General features: G+C 37.4%; 7 protein-coding genes across 7 annotated transcripts; 4 read left to right on the top strand and 3 right to left on the bottom strand.

Moving 5' to 3' along the window:
- Positions 1–2,286: 2,286 nt before the first annotated feature.
- LOC131774623 (transcription factor MafG-like) lies at positions 2,287–4,871 on the bottom strand. Its single transcript, XM_066163651.1, is given in 3 exon segments — positions 2,287–4,269; positions 4,271–4,347; positions 4,862–4,871. Coding segments are annotated over 3 exon segments (618 nt in total). The 3' UTR covers positions 2,287–3,738.
- Positions 4,872–6,041: 1,170 nt separating this feature from the next.
- LOC131774581 (transcription factor MafK-like) lies at positions 6,042–7,105 on the bottom strand. The gene has a single exon (XM_059090631.2). The coding sequence runs from the start codon at positions 6,993–6,995 to the stop codon at positions 6,414–6,416; it is 582 nt and encodes a 193-aa protein (XP_058946614.1). The 5' UTR covers positions 6,996–7,105; the 3' UTR covers positions 6,042–6,413.
- Positions 7,106–10,516: 3,411 nt separating this feature from the next.
- Positions 10,517–11,907, bottom strand: LOC131774573 (transcription factor MafF). The gene has a single exon (XM_059090622.2). The coding sequence runs from the start codon at positions 11,890–11,892 to the stop codon at positions 11,260–11,262; it is 633 nt and encodes a 210-aa protein (XP_058946605.2). The 5' UTR covers positions 11,893–11,907; the 3' UTR covers positions 10,517–11,259.
- Positions 11,908–12,954: 1,047 nt separating this feature from the next.
- LOC131774551 (transcription factor MafA-like) lies at positions 12,955–14,616 on the top strand. The gene is made up of 2 exons (XM_059090601.2): positions 12,955–12,984; positions 14,008–14,616. Exons 1-2 carry the CDS (start codon positions 12,955–12,957, stop codon positions 14,614–14,616), a joined length of 639 nt encoding a protein of 212 aa, XP_058946584.2.
- A 19-nt stretch (positions 14,617–14,635) lies between these two features.
- LOC131774550 (transcription factor MafG-like) lies at positions 14,636–16,325 on the top strand. Its single transcript, XM_059090600.2, has one exon. It carries the CDS (start codon positions 14,947–14,949, stop codon positions 15,466–15,468), a length of 522 nt encoding a protein of 173 aa, XP_058946583.1. The 5' UTR covers positions 14,636–14,946; the 3' UTR covers positions 15,469–16,325.
- Positions 16,326–17,946: 1,621 nt separating this feature from the next.
- LOC131774587 (transcription factor MafK) lies at positions 17,947–19,030 on the top strand. Its single transcript, XM_059090635.2, has one exon. The coding sequence runs from the start codon at positions 18,013–18,015 to the stop codon at positions 18,562–18,564; it is 552 nt and encodes a 183-aa protein (XP_058946618.1). The 5' UTR covers positions 17,947–18,012; the 3' UTR covers positions 18,565–19,030.
- Positions 19,031–19,228: 198 nt separating this feature from the next.
- LOC131774602 (kremen protein 1) lies at positions 19,229–21,954 on the top strand. The gene is made up of 5 exons (XM_059090658.2): positions 19,229–19,376; positions 19,828–19,931; positions 20,672–20,941; positions 21,210–21,304; positions 21,792–21,954. Exons 2-5 carry the CDS (start codon positions 19,874–19,876, stop codon positions 21,822–21,824), a joined length of 456 nt encoding a protein of 151 aa, XP_058946641.1. The 5' UTR covers positions 19,229–19,376; positions 19,828–19,873; the 3' UTR covers positions 21,825–21,954.
- Positions 21,955–26,933: the final 4,979 nt, after the last annotated feature.

Here is a 26,933-nt window from a genome sequence, read left to right as displayed (position 1 = left end):
TGCCAAAGGCAAAGGAACAGCCCGCGGTGAAAGTAGAAAAACCGGAAAATGTTCAGAGGAGCAAGACAACGAACCGGCATGCAGCTTTCAAAATTACGATTCGAGGCGGTTGTTAATGTTTTTGTATCAAGGCTGGTACTTGCATAAAGGAAAGGAAACCCCGTATTTAACATCAAGTGTGGCAAATTTTGGTTAGAAGGCGACTTCTTTGTTCGAAATCTGGACGCCAGCGAAGAGCCCCGCCAGTACCAGTCGCTTTCACAAAGGATTTTTTTCTTTTCTTGACAGAATGGTACTCTTTCTTTCTTCTTTTGGCCTGTTTTTGTTTTTGTTTGTTTTTGTTTGTTTTTATTTTTGTCTTTTTTTACCAAGGACTTTCTTCCGCTTTTGGTTTTTCCACGAGCAAAGATTTTTCCATAAACAAAGAGCTTCCACATGTGAATTTTGTATAGCGTGCGATGTAAACAAAATATGGAAATAATATTAAAATTGAGCCCCAACATGAGCGGTTGCCGCGAAAATCGCTCAGGTTCGAGATAATGACATCTTCCTGATTTATGATTTTTCACCTGAAACTACGTTTCGCTAAATAACTTGGATGTTTTTAAAGAATTCAGAATTTTTTTATGGAAACGTTAGGTTGAAAGTTTGAATTTAGCTTAGTCGAATAAAGGAAAAATCGATTTTTTCGGCCTCTGAGGGTGGGAAGTAACCTTAAGCACATGTAAGGCTACTGCTTTGTTATTATGTTTTAGTCAGTCGTGTTTGGTCGCACTAATGTTCATTGCCTGTGTATGATTCCTCAGTTTATGCCGTTTAGTTTGTTCCTCATTTCTATTATTATTATTATTATTATTATTATTATTATTGTTATTATTATTATTGTTATCATTTCTATTTTTATTTCAATTACTTAGGACACGTGATACACGAGGAGAGAGCATGACTAACTAAGCTTAATAATAATAATAATAATAATAAATAACATCAACTCTCTAACCCCCTTCGACATTATAAATTACTGATTGGTTCCTAAATTGTTTTGAATCCACCCTCCAACAGCCAGTGAGAAGTTCGATGAAAATGATAGGTAAGTGTAACGGATTATTCATTTTGAGCTCCGCTTTCAGGTTTGACCGTAATTTAAGTATCACCGAAAATTCCATGATACTTAGAGAAAATTATGATACTTCAGATATATTTTATCATTGGCAAAGAAACTGTACTATACGTAACAGATGCCATGTGATCCTTGTTGTGTTGCATGTGAACTTCCTTTTTATTACATGTCGTTTAATAGCAAATTTATTGCAATCAAACAATTTACCTATTTCAATCATAAAGGATAGTATCAAGCTTTACAAACAGACCAAAAAGCAAAAAAAAACTTTTGCAAACTGAAAAAAAAAGAGAACGTTCTAAGAATGATTTTTAAGATCGATCTTAAACTGTTTGTTCTGGAAAGCCCCAAATGCCTTCGATTCAAGGTTCGATCGTTTTTTTATTTATTTATTAATTTTTTTTTATTCGCCGTTAAGCAATCGGTATAATGTCAGAAACCATCAGTTTATGTTGTTTAGTATGCTGTTAACTTATGTCTAGGGGTAAAATTCACTGGTCTTAATTTCATGTCCGTCCTCTTCAGAGATTCAAATTCTTTCCATGCCGGCCATTTTACTCCGTCCTTGGAATAGTGCTGTTTGTGATAATACAAACCATTTAGGTTTGATGCTTAGCATTCTTCATGCCACCAAGCCCCATTAGGATAAACAGAGGCGTACTTAATTTCGTCCGCTTGCATTATTATCAAAAGTGCTCCATGGCTGATCATAATGATAAGAGAGAGAAACACCAGCAGTTCATGAAAATGATTCATTTAATAATGACATCCAAACTCACACGTGGTTGAAAATGATACCCTTTCTATGACAAATGCCAGCCAGAATTACTCCTCTACATAGCGCAGGAAAAATAATTTTCGATTCTCATTTCATAATTTTCAGTATTTTCCAAAAGATCTTGAATTTCTTCCAAATCTGTTGCTTCGCGCAGTGACGACCTGAAACTACTTTGCAGTTTCATAACGAAAAGCGGTGTTAAATTTTAGTAGTATTAAACTTTAAAAACTTCTTTAGTGAATTTGGCATAAACAGTGCAAGAGATCAGAAAAAAGGAAAATCCTGCCCTGGAATCAACCGAAGCAGCGGAGAGTAAATGCATCCTCGGAGTGGCAACAGATAACTGATATTTTGAGGTGATAAGTCGCCAACATAGAAAAGCAAACTGTAACAGCAACATAGCATTTATTCTCCTCAGGAGAAAGAGCGCTTCGATCAAAACTAATCACAACAAACAGTAAAGATTATAATGATAATCAAGAAACAAGTTATTGAAATTATTTACACAGAAACTCTCAAGCTAGTTAATATTGCTATCTTCTAAGAGTTACCCAAATTATCAAAGTTCGGGGTCGAACGCAATATACCCAGAGACCAACGGAATAATCTTATCAATGCCCTTGGGAAAATAGGTGTGTCAAAAACATAAAGAAGACGTAATTAACGTCTTGTACAACGTCAAACTAATTCGAAGAGATTGCGTGAGACTCACAGAAACAGACAAATAAAACGGATTAAGGAAAATCTGTCTCTCTCTCCTACAAGGAGTATAAGAAAAGTTGATAACAACAATTAAAACTCTTTAGCAAACCACTAAAAATGGTTCAATGAAGGTAAACAAAAACCTGATGAAACAACAATCATTAAAAAATATATATTCCTGGTGTCCAGTTTACGTATAGTTTTTTGCAAGCCTGCTTCAGACTTTTTCATGATCTGAACCCTATAAATTAATCAAATACATTTCGAGGTGGGCTTTGATTCAGACTCCCTGCAAGCATGTGTCACACTTCCGGTCAGCTGAACACGGTTAAGAAGTATTCACGCGGATTTTAATGAAGGGGTACCTTACTTCCCTCTGTTTTTGTTCATTGGGTGGGCTCACTGTCGACAGTTTTAAGGCTACAGAATTTGTCTCCTGTTGAACTGTAACATCAGTTGAATTTTAAAGAACTTTGGCCATTATGCCGGCATTATGTAAGATGTTCTGACTATAACATTGTACCAATAATGCTTAACTTATCTAACCCTATCTGAAACGGGCAGTAGACGCCATTATGCATTATGACGGAAATCAACAGCTGAGAATACACGTCACCCTAAAAACTTCCTGTCTCCCCTTATTAAGTCTCGTGTATTTCAAACAGTTTCCTTCCATCGTGAATTACCTTGTTAGAACTAAAAACGATTGCTGCTTTTAAAACTGTGAGTCAAGTATTCTGGTTTACCTTCAATTTACACGCGACGCGATCTTCGAAGTCGAACCTTATATTAATTTAAGGAAGAAAGTTGGTACGACATCATCCACTTTGGTATAGACACAAAGTTAAAAATGTATATTGATATAGATGCTTCATAGCTTAGCTGCGTCTTATGATCGACACGGGGAGTTAATTCTATTTTCGGAGAAGTTCGATTTCGAAGATTGCATAAGGTAGCAGTGACTCACAGTCTAACAATATCACAACAGCAATTGTATTTACCATTTACTAAAGAGAGAATCCTTCATTACCTATGTCTAAATCTATTGAATCTCTGTCTTAAATAAGTAACATTCTTTAGAGCGTCTATAGAGAGAGAAATAAATCCAGATGTAGCCAGAGAATATTCTAGGAAATATTTAAACGAAGTCGCTGCTTTGAATCCAACGCAACTTTGAAGTCAGTGTCGCGCATTTCTGTTCATAATCTTTTTTCTCGCTGATAACCTTTTTCAATTCTTCTTTTACTTTAGATATCTCCAGCTGAAGATCTTTATTTTCCTGGATGATATCCTTTTCTTTTGATGAGTTTTTCTTTCGACACTTCAGAGCGTACTTGCGATTCTTTAAGATTCGCCTTCGCTTTCGAACCTTTTGGACCAGACCTTGAGGAAGTTTGCGAAGTCGCCTGTTTAAAGCTTGAATAGACATCGTTTCAAGTTTCTCGTCACTCAATTTTGCGATTAGAGAAAGATAACTGGAACTTCCATGCTTGGATTTCTTGGCTTTATTCTGCTCAGACGTTTCTCCACGAACCATAATCCTTATGCCCGAGTAAGCTTTAAAGAGATCTATCGCATTCAATCCACTCTCTTCGCCGGTTAAAATTTCCTTCTCAAAACCGCACCGCTCTTTGGTTGACCTACCTTCGTTTAAGGAGTAAATCGGGAAAAGTGGAACCCTTCAATGGCCGTCGTTAGTTTGCCTCTATGTTTATGTCGCAGGAAGAATCAAAACAAGAAAGAATACCTGTCCAATCAGATTGCAAGTTAATGATTAAGGGTAAGGGGATTCCCCGTTCGGTTTATTTTAGTAAAGTGGAAACATATCGTCATAGTAAACAATTTTCGTTCGTATCCCTCGTTAACCGACTGAAGGTAGTTTTATTCCATCGACAATGAAACGAATAGTTAGGTATCAATAGAATGATTACCCAGAGTCTTAAGAACAGTTTCAGTCGCCGAACTTTTCAAGAGCTGAACTTTATAGACCGACGCAAATAACTGTCTTGCCAGCCGCTAACGTATCAAATGTTGACCTCGGTTAGCCGTTCCAGAGTCGTTTCTGACTCAGTTTCAGGACTTCGAGTGGTTTCAGGATGAAGCTGTTATCCTGACGTATGCCTTAACATCAAAACACGACGATTTTGGCGAGTAAATCAAAGCTGCGTCGAAGCCGTTGCTCAAACAAAATTCACAGCTTAGCCATGCGTTAAATACGGTTAACCCTTTAACTCCCAGACCAAATTTATTATTCTCCTTACTGTCAACCATACAATTCTTATAATGTTGGTTCAAATAATTTGGCATTGGATCAACTTATTATCCCCAAATTGATAGTTTTCTTTATTCTCATCACTTGTCTGGTTGATATTGTATCGATATTGTAAGGAGACATTTTTTCTTTGTCACTCATGGGAGTTATACTGGTTAAGCCTTTAAAATCGCCCTCTTAATCTAGTTAAATGCCAAACTCTTCATGTACAGATTTAAAGGATTTTTTCCTAGCAATTTCGGCAAATGAACATTATGATCATACCTACGGTTTATAACAGCTTAAGCGAGATGCTATCGAACTTAAGCGGTAGCTCTGGCTCCAAATCCTTACTTTCGATGTTTTATCATCACTTAGAAACCTAATGAGGAAAATGGAACGTAAGTTAAAATATTGAGTCGAAAAATTCTCCGGATTCTGAAATATTCGTTATTCGGGATGTTTTTGTCTATTACTCAGTCATTAAAGATTCAAAGGTCTCTCCGTTTCCTCATTCCACTTCAAGGTCTCTTGTGATTCTAATATTACAACCTAAGTAGATTTACGACAACATATCAAAGACGTCAGTTACTGATAACATGCATGAACATACATTAAATTCAGGACTCTCTTTCTTATACATACGGTATCAAGAAGTAGAAGAGTTTGGACGGAATGGGGGATGGGTGGATAGGCATTTCTATTCAAAACTTCCCTTCCCTCCCCTCACCTGCGCCTTACACATTGCCGGGAGTAATTTTACAGAATCCGAGATTTTGACGGATTAGAATCTGACAACCAAATGCCTATTTTAATATCGGCTCTCCAGGAGAGTCTCTTTCAGTTTCGATAGATGATGTAGTCATTTTCAGTTTCTGTATCCGTGTAAACATGTTATTGGCCGGAAGTATGGAGCGGGGCTCCTTCGCTCAAACAGTAGTGTAGACTGGTTGCTTCAAAAACGCTAGAAACAAAAGAAAGCTATTGATTATGTTGTGAAATCGATGGCGCGTGAAAATCAGACACTCGCGCGTTTGAAGTGGCATATATAACTACTGTGTTTAACTCTTATTTGACGGGAGTGAATCAACACAGTGGGAAAATACTGTGAAATACTGAAAATACACAGACAATTGCATTATAAAGAAAGGTTTTTAAGAAGGAGAGAACGTGAGTTGCGGAGGAAAAGTTTCTTCAAGTTTATTTCTTTTTTTTAAACTTTTTATAATTTCTTTCCGTTCTCTATATCTATAAAGTTGACTGTTTAATGGACCATAAGCTTTATTTCAACCGCTTGACTCTCAATATGTACGCATCTTACATCTTTACAGAAATGACTTTATTTAATCTTCTGAGCAATTATATCTTTTACTTCTTTAGCAGATGCAAATTTTCCAGCTTTCTCGAATTCCTCCTTCGTAGAATAGTTAAGATGTCTCTGAGGCTATGCATGTGTTCTGCGAACGATTAGTCATTAAATACATTTAATTTTGACAAAAAAAGGTGCCATATGCATGTTACAAACAATACATCTTCGCAAAAGCTAAATTTTATCACCCGAATCAGGCATCTTTTCTCGGGGTTACCATGCTCTGTTTAAACAGCGTAAAGGATTGTTGCAACTCCATATACTTTTTCTTGTAAGTCTCTTTCTCTTTCAAAGCTCTCAGTAATGACCATCTTCCATCTTCCACTTGTTTTCTCAGCGAAGTGTTCTCGTTGATAAGATCTTCCTGTTCTTGCTGTTTTCGAAGACGGCAAGTCAGGGCGTAACCCCGATTTTTTAAGTTGCGTCTTCGTTTTCTTATCTTCTTGGCCTCGTCCCAAGGAACATTTCGCAGAAACCTGTTCAATTCTTGCACTCGCATGTTCGCAATTTCTTCGTCGTTCAATATTTTAACATTTTTAGGAATCGATTCATCGTCTGATGACTCTGAGGTCGCGTTGTCATCGTCCTGGTGTACTTCTTGGCTTGTCTCTCCGTCGAAAAGATCTTGAATATCGCGATTGTCATCTCTGTCGGCCATTTCGCTGCTCTTCTTCGCAGATGAAACGTTTCCAACAACCCACGAACAGCTGAAAGGAAGATCTGTTTCTTCACTGGCGAGAAACAAATCTGGAAAATCCATAGAATCTTCCTCCATGGTTAAACGTAAATCTGTAGGTATTAAGTTTGGCTGAAGCTGTAATATCTCAACAGTTTACATAATCAAAAGAAAGATGGCGATGTTCCGGCAAAAAGCCGTAATGTAATACATACGAGTGAACTACTTAAGCCAATCAGATACCTACGATATTACATTTTGATAAAGGGGAATCCCCTAACGCTATTCCAGGAAATTCTCGAATGGCTTTCCATGTATTCCGAGAATAAATCAAATTAATTAGCATACTGATTTTCCCTAAGTGTATGTTTCTTTCTACTTGACATAAGGATGAAAGAAACGAATTTCTCACTATAGTTTATTGCCTGCGACAGGAGCCCATTAATGGCTCCTGCCTGCGATTGTTACCGCACGAAATCATCTTTTTAAAGGAAATGGTTGTCATGGTTTTAGCATACAATCCAAGGAATAACCTCTAATCAAGCGAAGTGATTGGTTCAAGAAACGGGGAGGGGGCATTCAATTTCAAATCATGTATCGACTCGAGAGTGAGGCAGATAATTGCGCAGCAGCCCGACGACATTGAGACATTTTGTTTCATCATTCATCATTAACATGTCAGTTGTGTAAAAATAAAACAGGAAAAATTTAATAAAAAATATACGAGGTGTAGAAAATGGTTAAAAAACGCAATTGAGATAGACTCACTTACTTTTTGGCAGTTGGATGGTAAGTTACTTCTTAGGATTTGTGGTGCATGCGCCGCCGCGGTCAAGTTTACTTAACCAAGTTGGTTTCCGGTTTTCAACGGCTGTTGCTTGGGATTAAATATCTCTATTTCGGTTCAAGCTGAGCGGACCGGAAAACATGAGCCATGTTTGTCTCTATATTTGCCATGAGTAGTAGGAGGAGCTCAGTGAGACGAGATCGACTACAGCCAAAAAGTAAAAAGTACCAGCCATGGGTATCAAAGATAATCAATCACAATGAACAAAACAATAAAACAAAAATAGATGGTACCACGAACCTTTTTGAAAATTTTATTTCGAAACAGCAAGTTTTTGGCCAAAGGGGACAAAATTCAAGAGGACTCTTCAAGAAGCAACGTGATCACGATGCAATAGGCTACAAATACTTTACTAAGTACTAATGTCGTCAGTTACTTTTTGTTTTTCCCTTTTTCGTGGGGAGGCGTGGGGGGAGGAGGAAGGGGGGGGGGGTCATTAAGCTTTCGCCATCACGTAAAGGTGCCATATTATCTTCAAAAGTCAGGTTATCAATGTATCAAAATTGATTTGTTTTTATAAAAGACTGAGTGATCAGAATCACAGTGACCTTGATGTGTAGGTTATGATCACAGTTGAGGGATCTTTCCTTTCACTCCAAGTGACTGTTTTGACCTTAAACTCTGTAAACCGGAGAACACCAAGGAAGTGTTAGAAAATTGTAAGCCGAGTCAAGGATTGCAAATAAAATTTGAAAAGATAAAAAAAGACGCTGTTTCATATCGCCGGCAACAGTCGAAAAGAAATAAACTCGTAATAATGTTTAGTGTAAAACTTGATAATAAAAATTCGATCGAGCATTGTACCAAATATCATGAAGTAATGCCAGATGAAAAATTTTATAATTCAATGTCTGAAACAAAATCCCCAGCGCAGATCGAGACGAATTATGGTGTTTTCGTTTCAGCTGGTATCAGTATCGTTTACTCTCATTATCTCTTAAGTCAAGTGCTAAGGTTCATGTATAATCCCGTGATCAGGAAGTGTGAATTTAATCAAGTTGTCGATGAGATATGATTAGTAATCAGACCGTTACGTGTCTGATTTAGCATTTTATCAACAACGGTAAATGAACAGGAACGTACTGTAGGGAAGAAGTGTCAGCTAATAATATAATGTCATGGCTATTTTCCGCAAGTTTCATGGAGTTTAGCAGTTCTGCTTAGTTGTCTGATTTTACAAAATTATTGAGATACCACTAGTGCCCTAATTGGTCAAAGTCCTATCTTTTATTGCACCGGTTAGCCCATAGAAAATTTAAGTTTATATTGTGAAAGCAATAGGCGTACTAGGCAACGTGGGAAGTTGGGAAAACGCTTACAAAGTTTGAACATCACCCGTCTCCGGCTCGTGATTAACAAACTCTTCTCGTGTTTTGTCAGCATGTAGCGTGAGTTATTACGCCAATAGAAAGCGAGGTCTATATGTTTAATGACTAGACAATTACAACTTAAGTAGAAATAAGGTTGATAATGATATGCAAATTTTTTCAACGCACATTAATTTCTGGCTCGTGATTAATGACGCATTACAAGTTTCCGGTGCGCTTGACAAGGCTGCGTTAAAATTACTTTTGAATAACAACATTCCTTGAATTCTAGGGGTGATGAACTCTTTCCAGATAACGTTAGAAAGGGAAAAATATTTCCTTAAAGTAGCTATTCGTCAAGATATACTAAAGTGAAATAATAGGTTTTTACTTTTGAAAAACAGTTCAAAACTTAGATGTTCGGACTGATTATCGCGATAGATGGAAATAAACAATTGTCCTTGGAAGAAATTGAATTTACTAAAATAATAATTTCTTTTCTTCTTTCGCATCACTCTGGTAATTAATTATATCTCTATAGCTTTTTATTTTTAACTTCTTTTTTGCTTTTGAGGCTGGGAATAATCAAGCAAAGGGTTTAACTTCGAGAAAAGTGGTAAAATGTGTTTTTCAGAATAAACTGGCGAGTTTGCGTGACACAGTTTGAATGTCGCTATGTTATCAATGGGTAACGGTGTCCATATTTATATATATCCATAAGATTCATTTTAGATGAGGAAACGAGCTTTTAACATTTGTATAAAATCTAAAGCTGAACTCGTCTTGTGACCCCATATTCCTTTCAGCTGTCACTCGTGACTGTCACGCCTTGATGGTCTATGTTCCCCAATGTCACGCATGTCTCCTGCTTATCTCAATAACAAAATGGTCACATGTTTGTTTAACAAAGGCATTTTATTTCGACCTCCACCGTAGGGAGCAAAATAGATTCGAATAAAAAAAATCCTGTTGATTGTGATGACTAAAGGTACGAAACGAGTTGACGTTCTGTACGGGAAATTCACACAATTATGGACGAAATACACCGCGATGATCGCATGCAAAGATTCCACGAACCTAGTTCGAGTTCCTCGAAAGCCGCGTGCGATGAGGTTTAAGGAGTGGCTAACACGCAGTCTTTTTAAGCGAGGTTTTCCATTCATCCCTTTTCTGCTGTAAAGGAATACTTACGGACTTTCAAAACACATTTAGTTTGAAATATTTGAAGTACTGTCAGCGTACTTGGTGCGAATAAAATGTATCAGTTCGTATCTATATTTTCGTTTCAACGACTCTCGACTCTCTCCGTTTCAATTCCACCAGACCCTATGATGAAATAGGGTGCAATTACGGATAATTATGTATTTTTTGCTATCAAAAGGCAATGTACACATAAGCAATGAGAGAAATATGAATTAATACCGCTTCTTCAACTGCTAAGTGTAAAAAAATAAACACCCATACAATCTGAACTTAACATGTTATAATTTATTCCGCAGATAACACTTATCAAGTACATGTATTTCTCATCTTTTGGCGGAATCATTAATTACAATTTCTTTCGTAAAGTTAAAATAGACCACCACAGATTTAAATAGCTATTATTGGTAGCAACACGACAAAATTTCCGTGGAATTTGATAACATTTAACTGAATTGAATTTATCAACAACTGGACAACTGCAGCATGTCAGGGTTCCAAAATATGGTCAATGTACACAATTCATACATCTAAATCAATCTGACTGGCTACTTATTCATCAACAGTATCCAAAGACTTTACAATTTCTTTACCATAATACATTACTCAATATGCTACTGAGCTTTGTGAACGCCACAACAACTCTAAACTGACAAATATTCAAAATATATTATATTCAGCGGTTTATGACCGAGAGAATAAATGGAAAGCAAGGTTTCGTAAAAGATGAAGATCATTCAATTATATTAAACACTTCTGAGAAACAGCTCTACCTTTGTCTCGATATACTTTAAGCGAGACTCGTTGCGCGACGAAGGGTCTAGTAAAGTTCAATTTCACTAACATAAATAACGTTCGCTGCGTAAATCCTTGAGCGTGGGTTCTTGGACTTTGCGAAATTCTAATTACAGTCAGCTAAGTTACTTTCGTGATCATGTCATCTACAATATAAGTGCATGGAATGAAAATGTGTTCATGAATGTGGCCTCAAAGCCATTATTACCGATAATCACGAAGACAAGTGCCGCTTACGGCTCGAAAGCAATGCGTGGAGTTGTTCATATTTCTTCTTAAACATATCTCTGTCTCTCAAAGTATTGTAAAGGTTTTCCTTCGCTTCTTTCAACTCCAATTTCAATCGCTTGTTTTGCTGTTCGAGGCTTTCTTTCAGTGCCGTGCGCCTTTGTCGACAGATTGTAGCATAGCCACGATTCTTCAGGCTTCTCCTCCGTTTTCTAATTTGCTTCGCCTCCGCTTTTGGCAAAGTCTTCAACTGTTGGTTTAGAAGTCTTATAGAGATACTAATCAATTCGTCGTCGGTGAAGAGTTGGTTTTTGCCAACTTGCAAATTCAGTGGGCTCTGAGGCTCGCTGCTGGCGATTGACTCGGTCTCGAAGTTGTCCAAATCAAGTCTTGTTTGCAACAAAATATTCTCGAAGTTATCTTCGCCAACCAGATCTCCCAGTCTATGGTTGTGTGACCAATCTGGACCGCAAACATCGCTCGAGAAATCCCTCTCCAAAATTTCATCCATCGGGGACATTTCTGGGAAATACTCGCTGTAGTCCATGTTAGCAAAGTGGGAATCTAACCAAGAATGAGACACAAGATGGTACGATTTCTCATCAAAACTCAGCTCCATACGGGGTTGCTTGATTTTCGTCCAATCATATTGCATGATTTGGCTACATGTCACCTGCCTGTCAATCATGAAAACGGGGAATCCCCTAACAGTTTCTTAGCTTCTCAGCTGAAATGTCCAAGCACGTATCAGCTTTTGCAAGGTAAAATAGATCTTGGAACCTTAAAAAATTGTTTCTTGTCCCCTGAGAACGTCCGAAAAACATTCCCCTTACCGAAAAAAACAAAACTTTTGCGATTTTTTTTCAGATCTAAAAAAACATATCATTACGTCATATGTAATATTTTTACAATTCTTTGGTTTTCGTTCGGTTTTCAACCTGAATAAAATTTTCGTGGGCAATTAAGCATTTCTTTCTCGAAGAACATTTCTAATGTTTCAGAAAACGTCGAATGCGTGTTTCGTATTTCATTGGCCACAGCTATTTGTTTATTGTACAGGTTCCACCTTAAAAGCGAAGGGAAAGTCCCTTGCCCTCCGAAGGTCAAAACAATGATAAGCAGGTATGAAAAATATGCAGCGAATTCATCCTATCGAAATTGTGAAATCGGTAAACTGTAACATGTGAAGTATAAAGAAGTTGATTTCTTCGCGTGGAAAATCTTTTAGGAAAAGGAGAAAATTAATTTTCACATCAAAGATCCCAGAGGGCGGTTCATCAGAGACTTTTTAAGTGTCACGCATTCCAAAAAGGGAAAAACCCCTTCGGAAATGAAACAAAGCCGCCGACTTAATGTCAGATGCAAATTTTCACTTTCGAAACTGAAAGTAAATTTCCCTGATTCCATTGCCCGTAATATTTATTTCTATTTTGGCGATTTGGCCTATAAACATTGTGCTTTTGGTCATTTAGTTCAAAACCATATTATATTGCCAAATCTTAGCCGCCATTTTCGCTCTATCGAGAATTTCATTTCAATCGCCTTGAGTAGGGGAAATTTCCCTTAACCTTTGGGGGTCAACATGATCTGAATTGCGACACGCACTGATGTTGCTATAACAATTCGAACGTCACTGCTGTGAATTCTTATTTTTCAATTTTATTTAAATATATTTTAAAACATGGAGAGAGGGACCGGGGAAGGAGAGAAAGTAATTACTACTTTCTCCTTTCAATGTTCATCACTTTATATTAAAAACATGTCGGGCGAAGAAAAGATCGATTTATTTAGGGGTAAATATTTATCTGCTGTCTTGTGTTTTCATCTTACTATAATCCAAAAATAATGCAGAAGTTGCATACTGTCTCGTTATGAAGGAAAGAACAGGATCTTAGCTGAAAAATACAAATCTCCGTTACTCAGGCAGCAAAAAATAGACATAAAACTCTTGAATGATATATAAGTTTACAGTCGCTATTACAGCTATGAGTATTTTACATTACGACGTGACGTCTTTGGTCAGTATATTGGTATCAGATCGGCCAGGAAGAAACAAGATAAATCACTGTATTAAAAGTTGACTTCTGGGGATCAAAATCGGCTCGTTAAGCGAATATTGGAAGCATGTTTAATGCTCAGCTAATCTAATATACATGCGCAAAGAACGAAAACATTCAGCAAGGGAAACTCCCTGCTGTTGTTTCCACAAGTAGAGGTCATTAATAGATCGAAATTAGTTTCGATTCTGGGACAAGCAGAGAGTTATTAAAACGGAGATGGGAAAAGAAAAATAATATATTGAAAAACGCAACATTTAGTTACTAGTGCAAGCCGGGTGAACACAAGTCAATCGAAGCTTCTCTTTCGTGAGGGTTTAGCCCTTCATCAGCGCCAAATACGATCATAGATGATAAACTCTATCGAGCTTTATTATTAGGTAGCATGAAGTGTATTGCATCACCAAAGAATCATAAAATATATTAGGAAAAAAAGCTCTCAGATGCGTTCGTGCTGCATTCATTTCGATCTCTCTTTGTAAAAAATAAATACATCTACCGACTGAAACAAAACCGAAAACAGACGCTATCATTGGCCAAACTGATTAACTTGGATGAAAGCATGGGATTTCCCTAATATCGTTTGTGTTTGAGAGGTACTTTCCCGCTCTGGGCGTCTTTAATGAAACCAAACCTTTGCCCTCTGTTGCATTGCTTTTATACTGAATAGCATATAGTCTGTCGATCGCAAATTTGTCATGGAGAAGAAGGAGTCTTACCTTGATTCATTTGGAGAGCGCGAATTTACTTCGAATAACACGCAGGGTCGACGAGCGCTTTCTGATGGTGTTTGTTATACACGTATGGTTGAAGGACTCCTGCAGATCACGCCAGAAACTATCGTGAGTCAAGGACGCCTTACAGAATCGCCGGGTAATCTTCACCAACAATTAAATCACAATCGCTCTCTTTTGCTCAAAGTAAATAAGAAGCTTTTCGACGACGAATACCTCGAAAGGACGTCGATTCAAGAGTTGAACAAGAAACTTCGTCGGCTGCCTGAAGGGCTGATTCGGAAATTCAGAAAAAGGAGACGAATTCTCAAGAATCGTAAATATGCTCTAAAGTGCCGACAGAAAGGAATAGAGCGACAGAGCTACATCGCACATGAAAATGCAGCCCTTGAGCGAGAAATTCTCCAAGCAAATATGGAATTGAGAAAAGTTACCCAGGAAAGGGACAAATATCGACAGAAATACGAACGATTGATAGGTGCTGTTTCTACTTTGAACACATCAAGAGAGTTCTCTATGGTGGACTATGGCAGAATTGTGACGGAGCCTTGACTGAAAAAGGAAGTTAAAACTTGCCAAATAATAATTTTCATCGCTCTTCTATTATATATCATTTGATTTTTGTTGTCAATTTCTGTTGTCCTTGGAACGCTCTTGCTCTGAGACTCTTTAATTTTTCATGTTTTCAAAAGCGAAAGATATCACGGGATTCCCCCTACGTCATCTTTATTGGGCAGAGCTTCAAATCATTTCTGTCATTATTTCAAAACTTGACTGACAGCCGGAGAAAGTCACGTGAGGCAATATCGCAGCATTGCAACTTTCGTATCCACGGCCATGTGCTCTCGGTACGTTCGGTAATAGACTGACAGCAGACAAAACATGACCGATGAAGAACTTTATGCCGATTTTCCCAAAATGGAGGACATTTTTGATGCCGGGTTGGCTGAAGATGAACCCAGTTCTTATTGGTTCAGCTTTGAGCCGCTCGTCGCCGAGGAAGAAAGCTCTCTAACGCAGATGCACCTATATTCTGAGCGCCCAGATTGTAACACAACCAGCTCTACGCCTAGTGAGCAGATCACCGACTTGGAAATCGCAACACTCCCTATACGCGAACTTAACAAACGCATGAAGAACCTTCCCCAAGCTGAGGTATTGCAAATCAGAAAACGCAGGAGAAGCTTGAGAAACCGCGATTACGCGACCAACTGCCGGCGAAGGCGTGCAGCGGTTAAAGAGAGCTTGCTGACAGAAAATCAGCGATTGCAAGATCAGCTACGGGCGGCAAATGAAGTCCTTTCCAGAGCGGTAAAAGAAAGAGACTCTTACAAAAGAAAATTTTCAGAACTGCATAAGGCGTATGTCACCTTTAATAGACCTAATGTTGCAAGAAAATGGTAACTTTCATGCAATGGCAGTATTGGACCGACATATTAATTTGAGTAGATTCGATCACCGGTCTCACAGCCACAGAAACAATAATAATACGTGTTACTGGAACTTTCCTTCAAAATTTTATCATGTGAAGTCGAATTAAGGTTAGTGTGCTCCAAATGTATACCAATTACACGAGCTATTTTGAGTAATATTCCGAAAGAATTTCATCATCAGTCATATTTCTCATATCCTAGCGTATTGTTAGAATACTGAGGCTTATAACGCCTGGTTATTTCAATTGGAAATTCCGTAAACTATAGCTTTAGAGACTCAGACACAACTCTCGTGTTTAGACATTATAGTTGCTTTTTGAATGGCTTTGTATTTCAGTCAGTGATAAAATTAACTTTACTTCAATTCACTTGATAACAAGCTTATTCCATTTGAATATTTATTTTTAGACCTCTTTATAACGCGAAAAGTCTAATGTAATTCGAACAATTGCGTATACATATTGTTTGTTGTTCAGAAGGGGGAAAGTTCTACCTACCTACTACTAACAATGATATCTGTTATAAAATCCAAAACTTGCTGTGGAAATTTCTTTATAAGGTCGGTAAAGATTGATTCGTCAGTTAGAGAAAATGTCTCACTGAAAGATCATTTAATACTGTTGCTGACTGAAAAAAAGTCATTTTGTGTATTACATGATTGTGTCCGTAGGCGATATTTTTAGGTAAACAGGAAGGAATAAATTTTTGAACCAAATGAATTTGGAGATATTCATGTAATTTGAAGAAACTATACTCTACTTCAATTTGATGTTGCATGTTGTTAACAAATTATGTACAAACCCGGTGTTAATAGCTTTAATAAAAAAAAGTTTTTCAGGGAAATTTTGTATGCAATTGATGTCTTTAACACAACGGCTTTGATTTCAGCTTAACTCACCCTGCTTACTTTGGGTCAAAGCATTAGACAAAAGATTTTTAAAGTTTTCCTTGAGTTTACGTTTACTGATACTGCACAACTTCAAGGTGCATGATTTATCAAAGGGAAATTTCTTTGAACTAACAAATTTCAGGCAAGCCAGCAGCATGAACAGTTTGTGATGTCTCGACAAAAGTTACAGACTTAAGCAAACGTTTTCTTTGGTAACAATATGATACTGCTACTCTTTATACGCCTAGGCTAGTGACTTTTCTTCAATCAAACCAAGTGCAACCTAGAAATATTGTGACTTTACCGAGATGAACTGCTAATCAATTGTAAGTTACACTGCAGATTTTCATCCGGTTTTGTCGCGGCTGATAGGTCTTCAGCACCCATTTAGTACATGAAAAGAGCCATTGTGAGAGTAAAGTGTCTTCGCCAAGAACACAACAATAAAATTGAAACAACTCACAACTAGAACCCAGCGAGTTGATCATGGAACCATCGTGTCTCTCAAATCGTTTTTATCAATTTAGAACTATTCGTTCATAGGGAAACTTTTCAAGCATAATTACGATTCTCTAAAGCTCGTTAACTCTTAACGATAACAGGGACGTCCCCTCTACAAGAGATATTCAATTTCGTTTGGGTTTAAGAGACTAGAAAGTGTTAAACATGAGAACTTGAGACGCACATGAATTTCGATTCATTGAATAAAAAGAAAATTTGACTTCTTCGGTCGATAGTCGCTTAAATTGAAATGTTTTTCCGACAGTGATCGAAATGGACGTCAAGATATCAAATCCTTTAGGAGAAAGTTTTAATGCTGGCAAAGAAAATTTTAAGTAGACCCAACTATAAAAAATCAACGAGAGGGGAAAAAACCAAAGATCACAAGACTTCTTAAAATAGGCTTTTATAACATATCCACAAACACATGAGTGCTGGTTCGACTTTACAACAAAAATGGATACGTTGTGAACATCTCTCAGTACCACATGAAGACCTCGAGGAACCAAGAGTATGAATAAACCGCACAACAGTGTCACATTCATGTAGCAAATTGTGTAAAACGAAATATACTCCTTTTGTGTGATTATTTGTTTGATTGCTCGCAATGTTTTGTTTTGTTTTGTTTTGCGATTTCCATGCCTACTAAGTTCAGTTCATCTCCGCCTCTGCATACGTTTATGCGGCTCTTTGCGTCAACAAATAGAATTCCATTATCCATGAATAGGTTCATTTCGAGAGAGCAGCAGAAGAAGAAGAAGAAAAAGGATAGCCATTAAATCTGATTAATTTCCCAAATGAAAAAGAAAAGAAAAGAAACTTGGTTGGTTACAAGAGTCTCGTTAACCCTCATGGAAGACACGACTTGTAGATAGTTTGCGAGACAGATGTAATTTTTCCATCACCTCGTTGCTGTGTATATACTCAGAAAGCTTCAAGAAAATTCTTAGAACAGGACCGCGCGAGGGAATTCCCCCGAAATGAAAACGAAAGTTTTCCTGTTTCAGAAACTTAATAAGCTATTCAGCTGCGACATTGGGGGGAAAACCCTCAGAGACTTTCACTTAGTCATTGCGATTCGCTTCTGAAAAGGGAGAAATTGTTCATCGACGCTGCATTTGTTATATGATGGAGGAAGATTTTGATGCCCTGTTCGGTGTGTACTCCACCGATGCCATGAAACACGTTTTTGAAAACCTGTGGACGGAAGAGAGTCTTCTATTTGAGGAAAACAATTCTACCTCCAACACAGATCGCGACATCCAAGATCTTTTCGACGGTGAAACAAGAAATGAAGAAAATTACTCATCTTCTGAATCTGAAACTGAGAGCTTGGATCCTTCGACGATAAGCGACGAACAAATTCAAAATCTCCGCGTGCAAGATCTCAACAAGCTTCTTCGGGACCTCCCGCGGGACGAGGCAGCAAAAATAAAGAAGCGAAGACGCAACTTGAAGAATCGAAACTATGCTTTGAATTGTCGCATTCGTAAACAGCAAAAATACGAAGATCTGCTAAACGAGAACTTCTCATTGAAAGAGCAACTGGAGAGTGAGAGAAGCCAGCTAAGAAATGTCTGGAAAGAGAAAGAGGCGTTCAAGAAGAAATATCAGCATTTGCAGAAGTCTTTTGCTGTCTACATGCAAAGCAAGATATCTACCGAGCTGCCAGCATGATGCTAAGGGCTGACAGTCTATGTGTCCAAAAGCAATTCGCTATTCTATTTCATTATTAAGACTTAAATTATTCACCGAACAGTGATTGATAAACTGTAATCCAACAGGCACCATTATTTAGCATGCGTATTAGCTATGTTTGAAATAATTCCAGAAAGTACCACTCTTACAATTAAGTTAAGTACAATGCGGGGTACAAGGGCTTACCTTGAAATATTTCCAAAAATAGCTTAAATGAATCATGACTATCAATCAAGTATAGAGATGTCTAAAAAGTGAAATTCGCAAACAGTAGTAACTTTTATAAAAGAAAAAATAATTGTGAAATATTTGCTTTTTGTTTCCCAAGGAGTGAGAAATAGTTGCCGTCGGAATGTACTGAAGATATGTATAAACATGTAGTTTACAAATACTATCGGATATTTATCGAATTATTAATAAACAAAAACACCTGTAATAAAGAGAAATTCAGAGGCATTTTTGTGTATGCATTCATGTTATTCTCTTGATCACATCAAACATGGATCACTGTTTCATAATGCTTAAGTCACTCGCACTACCCACCCCTCCCCTGGAAATAGCACCAGTATGTTGATGTAGACAGGTTGTCTTCCATTTCTAGTTTCATCGTGCTATTCAATATTTTATAGGCTTCTCTCTCTCTTCGTCATCTAAACTCCAGCGAAAAAACTCCTTTTTTTTTTCTTCAACTGGGTACCACGAGGATTCCACCAGTCCTATTTTCAAGGCAGTAAGAAGTAGCAATAGATAGCACAGTTATAACAGGCGTAGACGGTGTAAGTCAATGAAAGGTAAGAATCAAATAATCTCATAAACGATATCTCATGATTTTTTTTTGTAATCGAAGAACAGTCATCTATTCAATTTGTACATTAGAATCTGATATGTTGCTCGTGGCTTCATATTCTTTAGTTATTTCCATGAAATGATGAAAGTTCGTTTATAATGGTGATTGATTGAAGATAATTCAGTCACGGATGGCTGAGAGTTCAAAGGTTTTTCTAGGTAAAGTAACGCTACTTTGTTATTTGATACCGAAACGAACCTTGGAGGCTTACTTAGATATAAAGTCATAAACTGAGGTGAAATTAAATCTTTCAAGCAATACAGGCAACGGATTGTAAAATTCCAGATCACGTCAAAACTTGATCCGGTCACATGCTCGAATGAATGAAACCACTTGTTCAAGTGACACCCATTAATTCGTGAAATTATTGTGACATTTGACATTTTTTCCATCAGCTCTAGAAAATTGAAGACTGAAAGATAGTGGATACGAGAAGGAGCCATGCGATGCACTGACTTTATTTCATTGGTGTTGTCCGTGTCGTATGTCACCTGTGGAGGTATTTGGTGTACGTTATAATGAAATTGTTGCCTATTGTTGCTCTGCCTTAGCAATTAGCAAGCCCCAAACTCCGATGTAAAAAAAAAAGTTGTTTGCGTCTTAGCACCATTTTGTCGATGATTTGTTGCAAGGGTTACAGCCTTGCCTACTCAGTCAGTTGACATGTTAACATATTATTCATCTTCTCTAGTGAGGCGAAATTAACGCTTGACTGCATATGAGATCTTTTAAACAAAGCGTTGACAAATGTCAATGATATTGAAGTGCGTGTGTCGCGCCTCCGCTTGATTTTTCAGTAAAAAAACGTGACGATGAAAGTGCTCTGAAGGTGGGTAGAATTAGATCTGCAGATTCGTTCCTTATCTCCGGACTGAACCCAAAATACCAGCTTTAAGTCCGTACAACGCATTAATTAAGTGTGTACTGAACTGAAGCCGAAAATTATGTTACTACATCGAACATTTTAACACTGAAATCAGCAAAATAGAAGGGCGGAGGGGGGTAGCTTGCGAGAAAAGTGTGATAGAAAACGAGGGAGACTAAATACATCGAAGAAAGGACCCTTGTCACTGTTGTTTAAAAAAAAACCTTGCCAATTTCTCTCGCTTGCTCATTCGCTCACCTCCAGTAACCAAGAGACTGATAAATTGATACCCTGGACTCCTTAAAAACAAACATTAAACTTGACTTAAAAATATTGTTGTCTCTTACTGAATGCATTCCACTCAATTGTCTTAGGTTATGAATACGTAGGTTGCTATAAAGATTCGGACCCCAGAGATCTCCCACAAAGAGTTCACGGCCGTGAAGTGACAGTAAAATCGTGCGCCAAGAGCTGCAAGGACCTGTTTTATAGATTCGCTGGCCTTCAGTTTTCATATCTCTGCTTCTGTGGTAACAAGCGAGGGCGGTACGGTCTGCTGCCGGAGTGGAAGTGTTCGAGTGAATGTACCAATAAAGAAGACAAGCATTGTGGAGGATACTGGAGTAACTCCATTTACAAAACAGGTGTAGTTGATATCAGAGCTCGCGGATAATTTCTTTGAAAGGTTATAACAAAATTGGCTCTCGAGTCAATCGTCGCATCTTGCTATAATCACTCCGCGTAAGGGGGTTATGTCACTAAAGCATTAGAATTTGCATTCTCCACCGAAATTGCAACTGCTCTGATGATTGCCTGAGTTACTACACCAAGACAATTATCGCGGACTCAATGAACATCGTCGAATAATTCTCATTCCAATACGTCTACAACTTCTGTTTAATTTGACTTTAGGTTATGATCCACCGGCTGGTGTCAAGATAACTCCACTGCTAACAAAAGCCTTAGCTGATCTCAAACCGCATGTAAATGCTACCAACCACACGAAGGTGAGCATGACAAACATGACGATGAAGAATTTCAAGCGGGTAGGGTTGTTCAAGAAACAATTCATAAAAACAGAACGTGAAAGTAAATGTTTGGATTAGCTCCGCAGCTTTGCTATCATTTCACATTTCCCCTTTTTCATCTTTTGCTTTCTTGAAATTGTTCTACACACAAGCTTGATTTTGGAAATAATCATTGATTCGAGGAAACGAGAAAACAATATTGCGCAGGGCAAGATAAACTCAGAACCGTAATGAGGAAATTTTAACCCGAGAAAATAAGGTCTCTTTTTTTTGTCTTGATTGAATGTAACCCTCAATTGAAAAATTGTGCTTAATTTTATGAACTACATGCAAAAGAACGAAAGCAGCGGCGAAACTAGTTCTGGCCCTTTTAATATAAAGAATAAAATATGAAAAAATGGGAGATCTCCCTGCAGTCTTAACGATGATATATGATCATTATATGGGTTTTCATCCTAATTTACAGGAACACAAGAAGGCTAAAAGTACCAACCACTGACTGAAAGAGAGAACGGAACTCTGGCATCCCAGGACATATCTCGCTGTTCTGTTTGTTTTCTTGGCTTGACTTCCTTGAATGTTTTAGATGTTGAATAACACTGGAAGTGCTTTTTTCCTTTGCAAATCATTAAAACTGTGAGATGAAGAAAGTCGCCCGATCGTCCTTTTTCTCTTTTTCCCGTTTAATAACTGAAAGCCTACAACAGAGTACCTTTAAAACAAAGCCATCTACTTTCGTCCACACAAAGTTTTTTGTTTTGGTCTCAGTCTTCCACAGAAAACGCATATTTTAAGATGTCTTCAGCTATCGTTGACAGTCACGCCCAAACAGATGATACAAACGACTGTCTTTTAAGTCTCCCTATAAACCTGTCCACGCTAAAAAAGCGAAGCTTTTTCAAGCCTATAGCTATACTGTAGGATGTTAAAAAATCTTAAATGAGAAGGATAACAACTGTATGAATTCAAAAGCGTATTTCTCCTCAAAATTATTACCGTTAATATTATTTTATTGCTTTTTTTTTGTCGAGAAAAAAACTGTAATTGCCTGAAATTTCGATTGCTGCCAGCAGAAGGCTCACCTTCCAGAAGGAGCATCGGCAGCTGTACCAGCCCCTTAACCTGTACCTTTGTCTCAAGAGGCAAAGTGCTCCTATCAAATCTTTCGACCGGCAATGTGACCTTTTTTCTGCAGTGTTATAAATGATAGCGTTTGAAATTAAGCTTTATAATTCAGGGGAAAACGGATGTATGTGTTTAAGTTAGATAATACTTTCCAACTGAGTTCATTCTCAGGGCACCAAACAAGTACTCTTCTCTTTAACAGTAAAACTACCAGTTTCAATCTATTGTGTTATCCACGAGATGTAATGTCAATTCATCTCATTGTCAGTGATTAACTCTTGAACGTAAGGGAACATTTTGTCCTTCTCTAAATTATCACAAGAGGAATAAGCTTGCTTCTGAAATATTTACTACATCAATTGAAATTTGATATATTTTTCGCGTCCCTATTCATCTAGTTTTGAGAGAATACCTCAATTTCAAGAAAATAGTTACCAGACATGATATTCGTCGTCACCCTTGGAAAGATTTTTAGTTTGACTGTCCCAAGAAATTATTATCTCCTGATTATAGGAATCATTTCTAGAAAGAAAAAACTCAAAACTACAAGCCTATATGAAGAAACAACGCTAACCTAACAAATTCTACACTATTAACTTAAAATATATTCCTGAATCATTAATTTCAGCCAGTGTAATAAAAACGAAAAAAAAAAAGACAGTCGATTAGCAAGAGTCAAGTTAGAGACATGTTAACGATTTAAAAAGAAACTGTCATTTCAAATGTTTATTTTTTAGGGTATGATTTAACGGTTGGTGTACCTTACAACCTAAGTGAAACCAACTCCTATGTATTCCTGACATGAGAAACAATTAAAGTGTTAACCTCAAATCAACCTTCAAACATATTTATTCAACCGTTACATCTAGTGAAATATGTCTTCCGCGTAAGATATGATTATTTTTGCCTATTTGAGTGGATTTTGACAACTAAATACAAAATGTCATCTCGGTGGAGACAAGAGAGCAATGGTATTTTATTTCTGAAATTCAACGTCGATGTTTTTCCGCCATTGTCAGATTTTACGGTTGAGCACTTTGTTTAGAGTAATATTTCTGAAACGGAAAATTGTAAAGAAAATTAACCTGAAAAAATACCAAATATATTTGGAGCTCCTTTTCATTTTTATGATATTAATATAATCTGTTAGGGCTGAGAGTTACAAGAGTGCATACAAAGATCACTGCAGTCAATCTGACTTTGGTATACAACTGAAAAACATAATATGCCATGCAATGAATAGAAAAGATCACTTGTTCTCTCATAATTGTTTTTGTTTCCTTCTTTATAAATTTGGTCAGCAGGTAGTTTCACATGGTCGTTAAGTCCTCCCTGGTCAGGCAAATCAATGTTTAATCACAGTCCTGCGTAAAAAAGGCCAGTTCGTTCTTCCGAGAGATCATTAATATTGAATTTCTTTTGTTACGAGAAAAATAATTTTGAGGGACGTGAAGTTCTCTTCCACCAACAATCTGGAGAAATATATAGCTGCTCTCAAATGACGTGATTCGAGCAAAAATAACAAGAAAAGCGTTCTAAAAATTTGGATTTTATTGGGTCGAAACTTGTGCTCTAGGAACTGAGAGGTAAGGCAAATTCCAGTGTTTATGAATGTGTACTCTAGTTTGATAAGTCAGATCCAAAAATTGATCGGAGTTCGAAAAAATGTTTAAACGTCTGTAACTCCGCGTTCAGTCTTAAATCTTATAACTTAATTTAACTACCTACAATCAAAACTGATCATGATATGTGTTTCTGAGAGATCTCAAAGATCTAAACTTTAAACTTGTAAATGAAGCTGACGTTTGTCAACAATTTCCTGACTAAAAATATTACGAAAAATTATAAATAACCAGTTCCCTAAAAGAAATACGGTTTTCAGCCCATTGGGATAAAACTTGTATGATTGTCAAATGCTGAAATAGATCATTGCGGTAAACGAAAAATCAAAGTATTTGGAATTCGAATACAACAGCTAAGTTCAAATCAGTTGGATTGAGCCGCTTTTCTGGTTGTCAAACCACCTGCAGTACGGTCCGCCATTTTGTATAAGATCGTACTGAGATTCCTCCACTAAACAACTTCTAAATAAATTTAGACAAATTTTCGTTTTTGAATCATCTCAAATACGCCTTTTTCAAATACAGCTTCATTCTCTTTTCTCGTGGATTTGAAGCTGAGAAGATTCTAACGCTCATTACTCGCTGAAATTTTAAGTTACGAGTTTCAAAATTATGACATTTCTAATTTGTGATAAGTTTTATTTCAATTGGTGAATTCTTACTAACCCAAAACTATGCTCATTGAATTACGTTTATTGGAATATGGAAAATACTTCGCTCAAGTGGGGAATCGAGCTTTTTAGTGGTATCAGCAACTAAGGACAATTTAAGAGCAGAACCACGTACGTAGCAGTATTTACTATGTTAGTCCTTTGAAGGTCTCTCGCGACGTTTACGAACTTGAAAAGTACTGTACTGCCCAAAATTATGCGTTTCTTTTATTCTTACACCTCCAGTGACATAGGCGACATTTAAATCAATATCAGTTTTTTTTGTTTCGATCCTTAGAAGAGACGGAAGGCTTTTATTTTAAAACAGGTAGCACCAGGATAGCACAACCACTTGCTAGTGTTCTTTTGCATGTCATTAATTCGTAAAGAGTTGGGAGTCAGTTATTGTATGGCGGTGTACAAATCGAAGTCTTGATACTGCTAAGCTGTTAAAATTGCTAGAATGTCATAGGAAAAGCTTTGACACTCTAATTCTGAGGTTGTCATCTTGGGGAGGAGATTTTTGTAAGGTTGGTATGTGATTTGTATTTGACCACAAGGAATCGTAGACAGTGGTGTTGCAAAAAATGCGACGGAACGAACCGCCTCAAGGTCTTTGTTATAAAGTCTCTTAGATAAATTAGCTGAAGAATATGTTTGCAACAGTGGCTACAAAAATGGAGAGTCCAGCTCAGTTATCATTTCTATTGCAAAGGTATTCAAACTAGGGAGAGACCTGCAAGTTTTGTAAAAAGACTTGTCAGCCTCGTAGTTAAGTCCACTGGGGCAGAAGCGATTGACGCTTCAATCGCCACCCGTGTGTAACGACAGCTTAATTGCAGTAATCAAGGACATAAGCTACTTGATCTGTGAGCTAGAAAATTTTTTTGTCTGTGTTTTACACCACCTTCATCGATTGATCTAGAAGGTGTTGCATGATGAAAAACACAGTTGGATTGGAATTCATTCTTCTGATTCTGAAATTACGAGAATGTAGTGAATAATTTTATTCAAATTAAGCTGAATGAAATCAAGCTTAACTAAAACAGTGTCGTCGCAGTTGTACGAGGTGTATTTTTTCGGAGAGCATGTTGGACTGGACATTAAGATATGTTAATTCCACGGCCGACTGCGTTTCGCTGGCTTGTTTGAAGCGCTTCATTTGACACCATTCAAACATCAATGTGCTCCTTGTGGCGATGTCTCGATATGTGGAACGTCGTCTGGAATTCAGCCCTCTTCTCCCATCTGTAAAAATTTTGAAGTTCCATTTTAAAATTTCATTTGTATTTTAGACCCTTTTTAAAAGTCAAGAAGGAGCCACGCGTGTTTGATCGAAACAAAGTAGGGGAGGCTGCTTCTCCTCTTGGTAAAGCAAGAAAATCTTAAAACTCCATTTTGAAATTTGCAATTAAAGAATTAATTTAATTAATCACTCTCAGCCGCCTTGTTATTCCATTTCAAAGTCTTAAACATCAGCCAAAAGTTATGCAATTGAACTTAAATAATATGTCACCGAAGATTTTTCCGTTTTTTTCAAAATTGCACCCTAGCTTGGCTGGTAAAACTGATCTGACCATTTACTCTCAACAGAGAAAATAATTGCCACTGAAGGAGGAAAGAGGACCAAGTGAAGGATAATGAGCCCGGTCTTGGTGCTGTTTTTATTAACAGTGCTTCCGTGGAGGGCTGTAACAAAAGGTATGTGGTGCAATGAGAATATCATGAACAATAATTACATGAACAATAACCTCGGTTTGGCGTGGAAAATTTTAACGCACTTAGAGACAGAGAGAGCCCGCAGCGCTTGAGGAAAACTATAAGCCTCGAGGCACAGGTACTGTCAAAAGACACTGGCGATAAAGCATATTTACACGCCAAGTGAAAGCTATAGTGTTGATCAAGTCCAACTTTTTCAGAGAACGGTTGATTAGAACGGTCGATTTTCCATAGCTCTTTCTTTAGACTCTGTTAGCGACGACTGATCTCCCTCTGTTCAACTTGAAAACCATGTGATGCCCAGGAAGATCCTCCACTACTTCAACACAGGCGATGAATAATGATTACTCCCTTACTTGCAGCTCTACAAAAGATACATCCAATCCTATGACGCTTTTAAACCAATCAAATGCTAAATAAATTATTTGATGGATGAAAACGCTTTTCTTTCTCTTCTTTCAGAATTACACCACCTAGGATGTTACAAAGATG

The sequence above is a fragment of the Pocillopora verrucosa genome, chromosome 3 (assembly GCF_036669915.1).
Source record: "Pocillopora verrucosa isolate sample1 chromosome 3, ASM3666991v2, whole genome shotgun sequence".
NCBI lineage: Eukaryota > Metazoa > Cnidaria > Anthozoa > Scleractinia > Pocilloporidae > Pocillopora > Pocillopora verrucosa.
Note: the sequence above shows the minus strand (reverse complement) of the source record. Positions and strands in the feature narration are given on the sequence as shown.

Bases quoted from the DNA above. Each gene is read 5' to 3' on its own strand.
- LOC131774581 (XM_059090631.2), bottom strand. From the start codon at position 6,995: ATGGAGGAAGATTCTATGGATTTTCCAGATTTGTTTCTCGCCAGTGAA.
- LOC131774573 (XM_059090622.2), bottom strand. From the start codon at position 11,892: ATGGAGCTGAGTTTTGATGAGAAATCGTACCATCTTGTGTCTCATTCT.
- LOC131774551 (XM_059090601.2), top strand. From the start codon at position 12,955: ATGGAGAGAGGGACCGGGGAAGGAGAGAAA. The intron at 12,985-14,007 runs GTAATTACTACT...AATAGCATATAG, and splicing joins GGACCGGGGAAGGAGAGAAA to TCTGTCGATCGCAAATTTGT.
- LOC131774550 (XM_059090600.2), top strand. From the start codon at position 14,947: ATGACCGATGAAGAACTTTATGCCGATTTTCCCAAAATGGAGGACATT.
- LOC131774587 (XM_059090635.2), top strand. From the start codon at position 18,013: ATGATGGAGGAAGATTTTGATGCCCTGTTCGGTGTGTACTCCACCGAT.
- LOC131774602 (XM_059090658.2), top strand. From the start codon at position 19,874: ATGCGATGCACTGACTTTATTTCATTGGTGTTGTCCGTGTCGTATGTC. The intron at 19,932-20,671 runs GTATTTGGTGTA...CAATTGTCTTAG, and splicing joins GTCGTATGTCACCTGTGGAG to GTTATGAATACGTAGGTTGC. The intron at 21,305-21,791 runs GTGAGCATGACA...CCTAATTTACAG, and splicing joins ATGCTACCAACCACACGAAG to GAACACAAGAAGGCTAAAAG.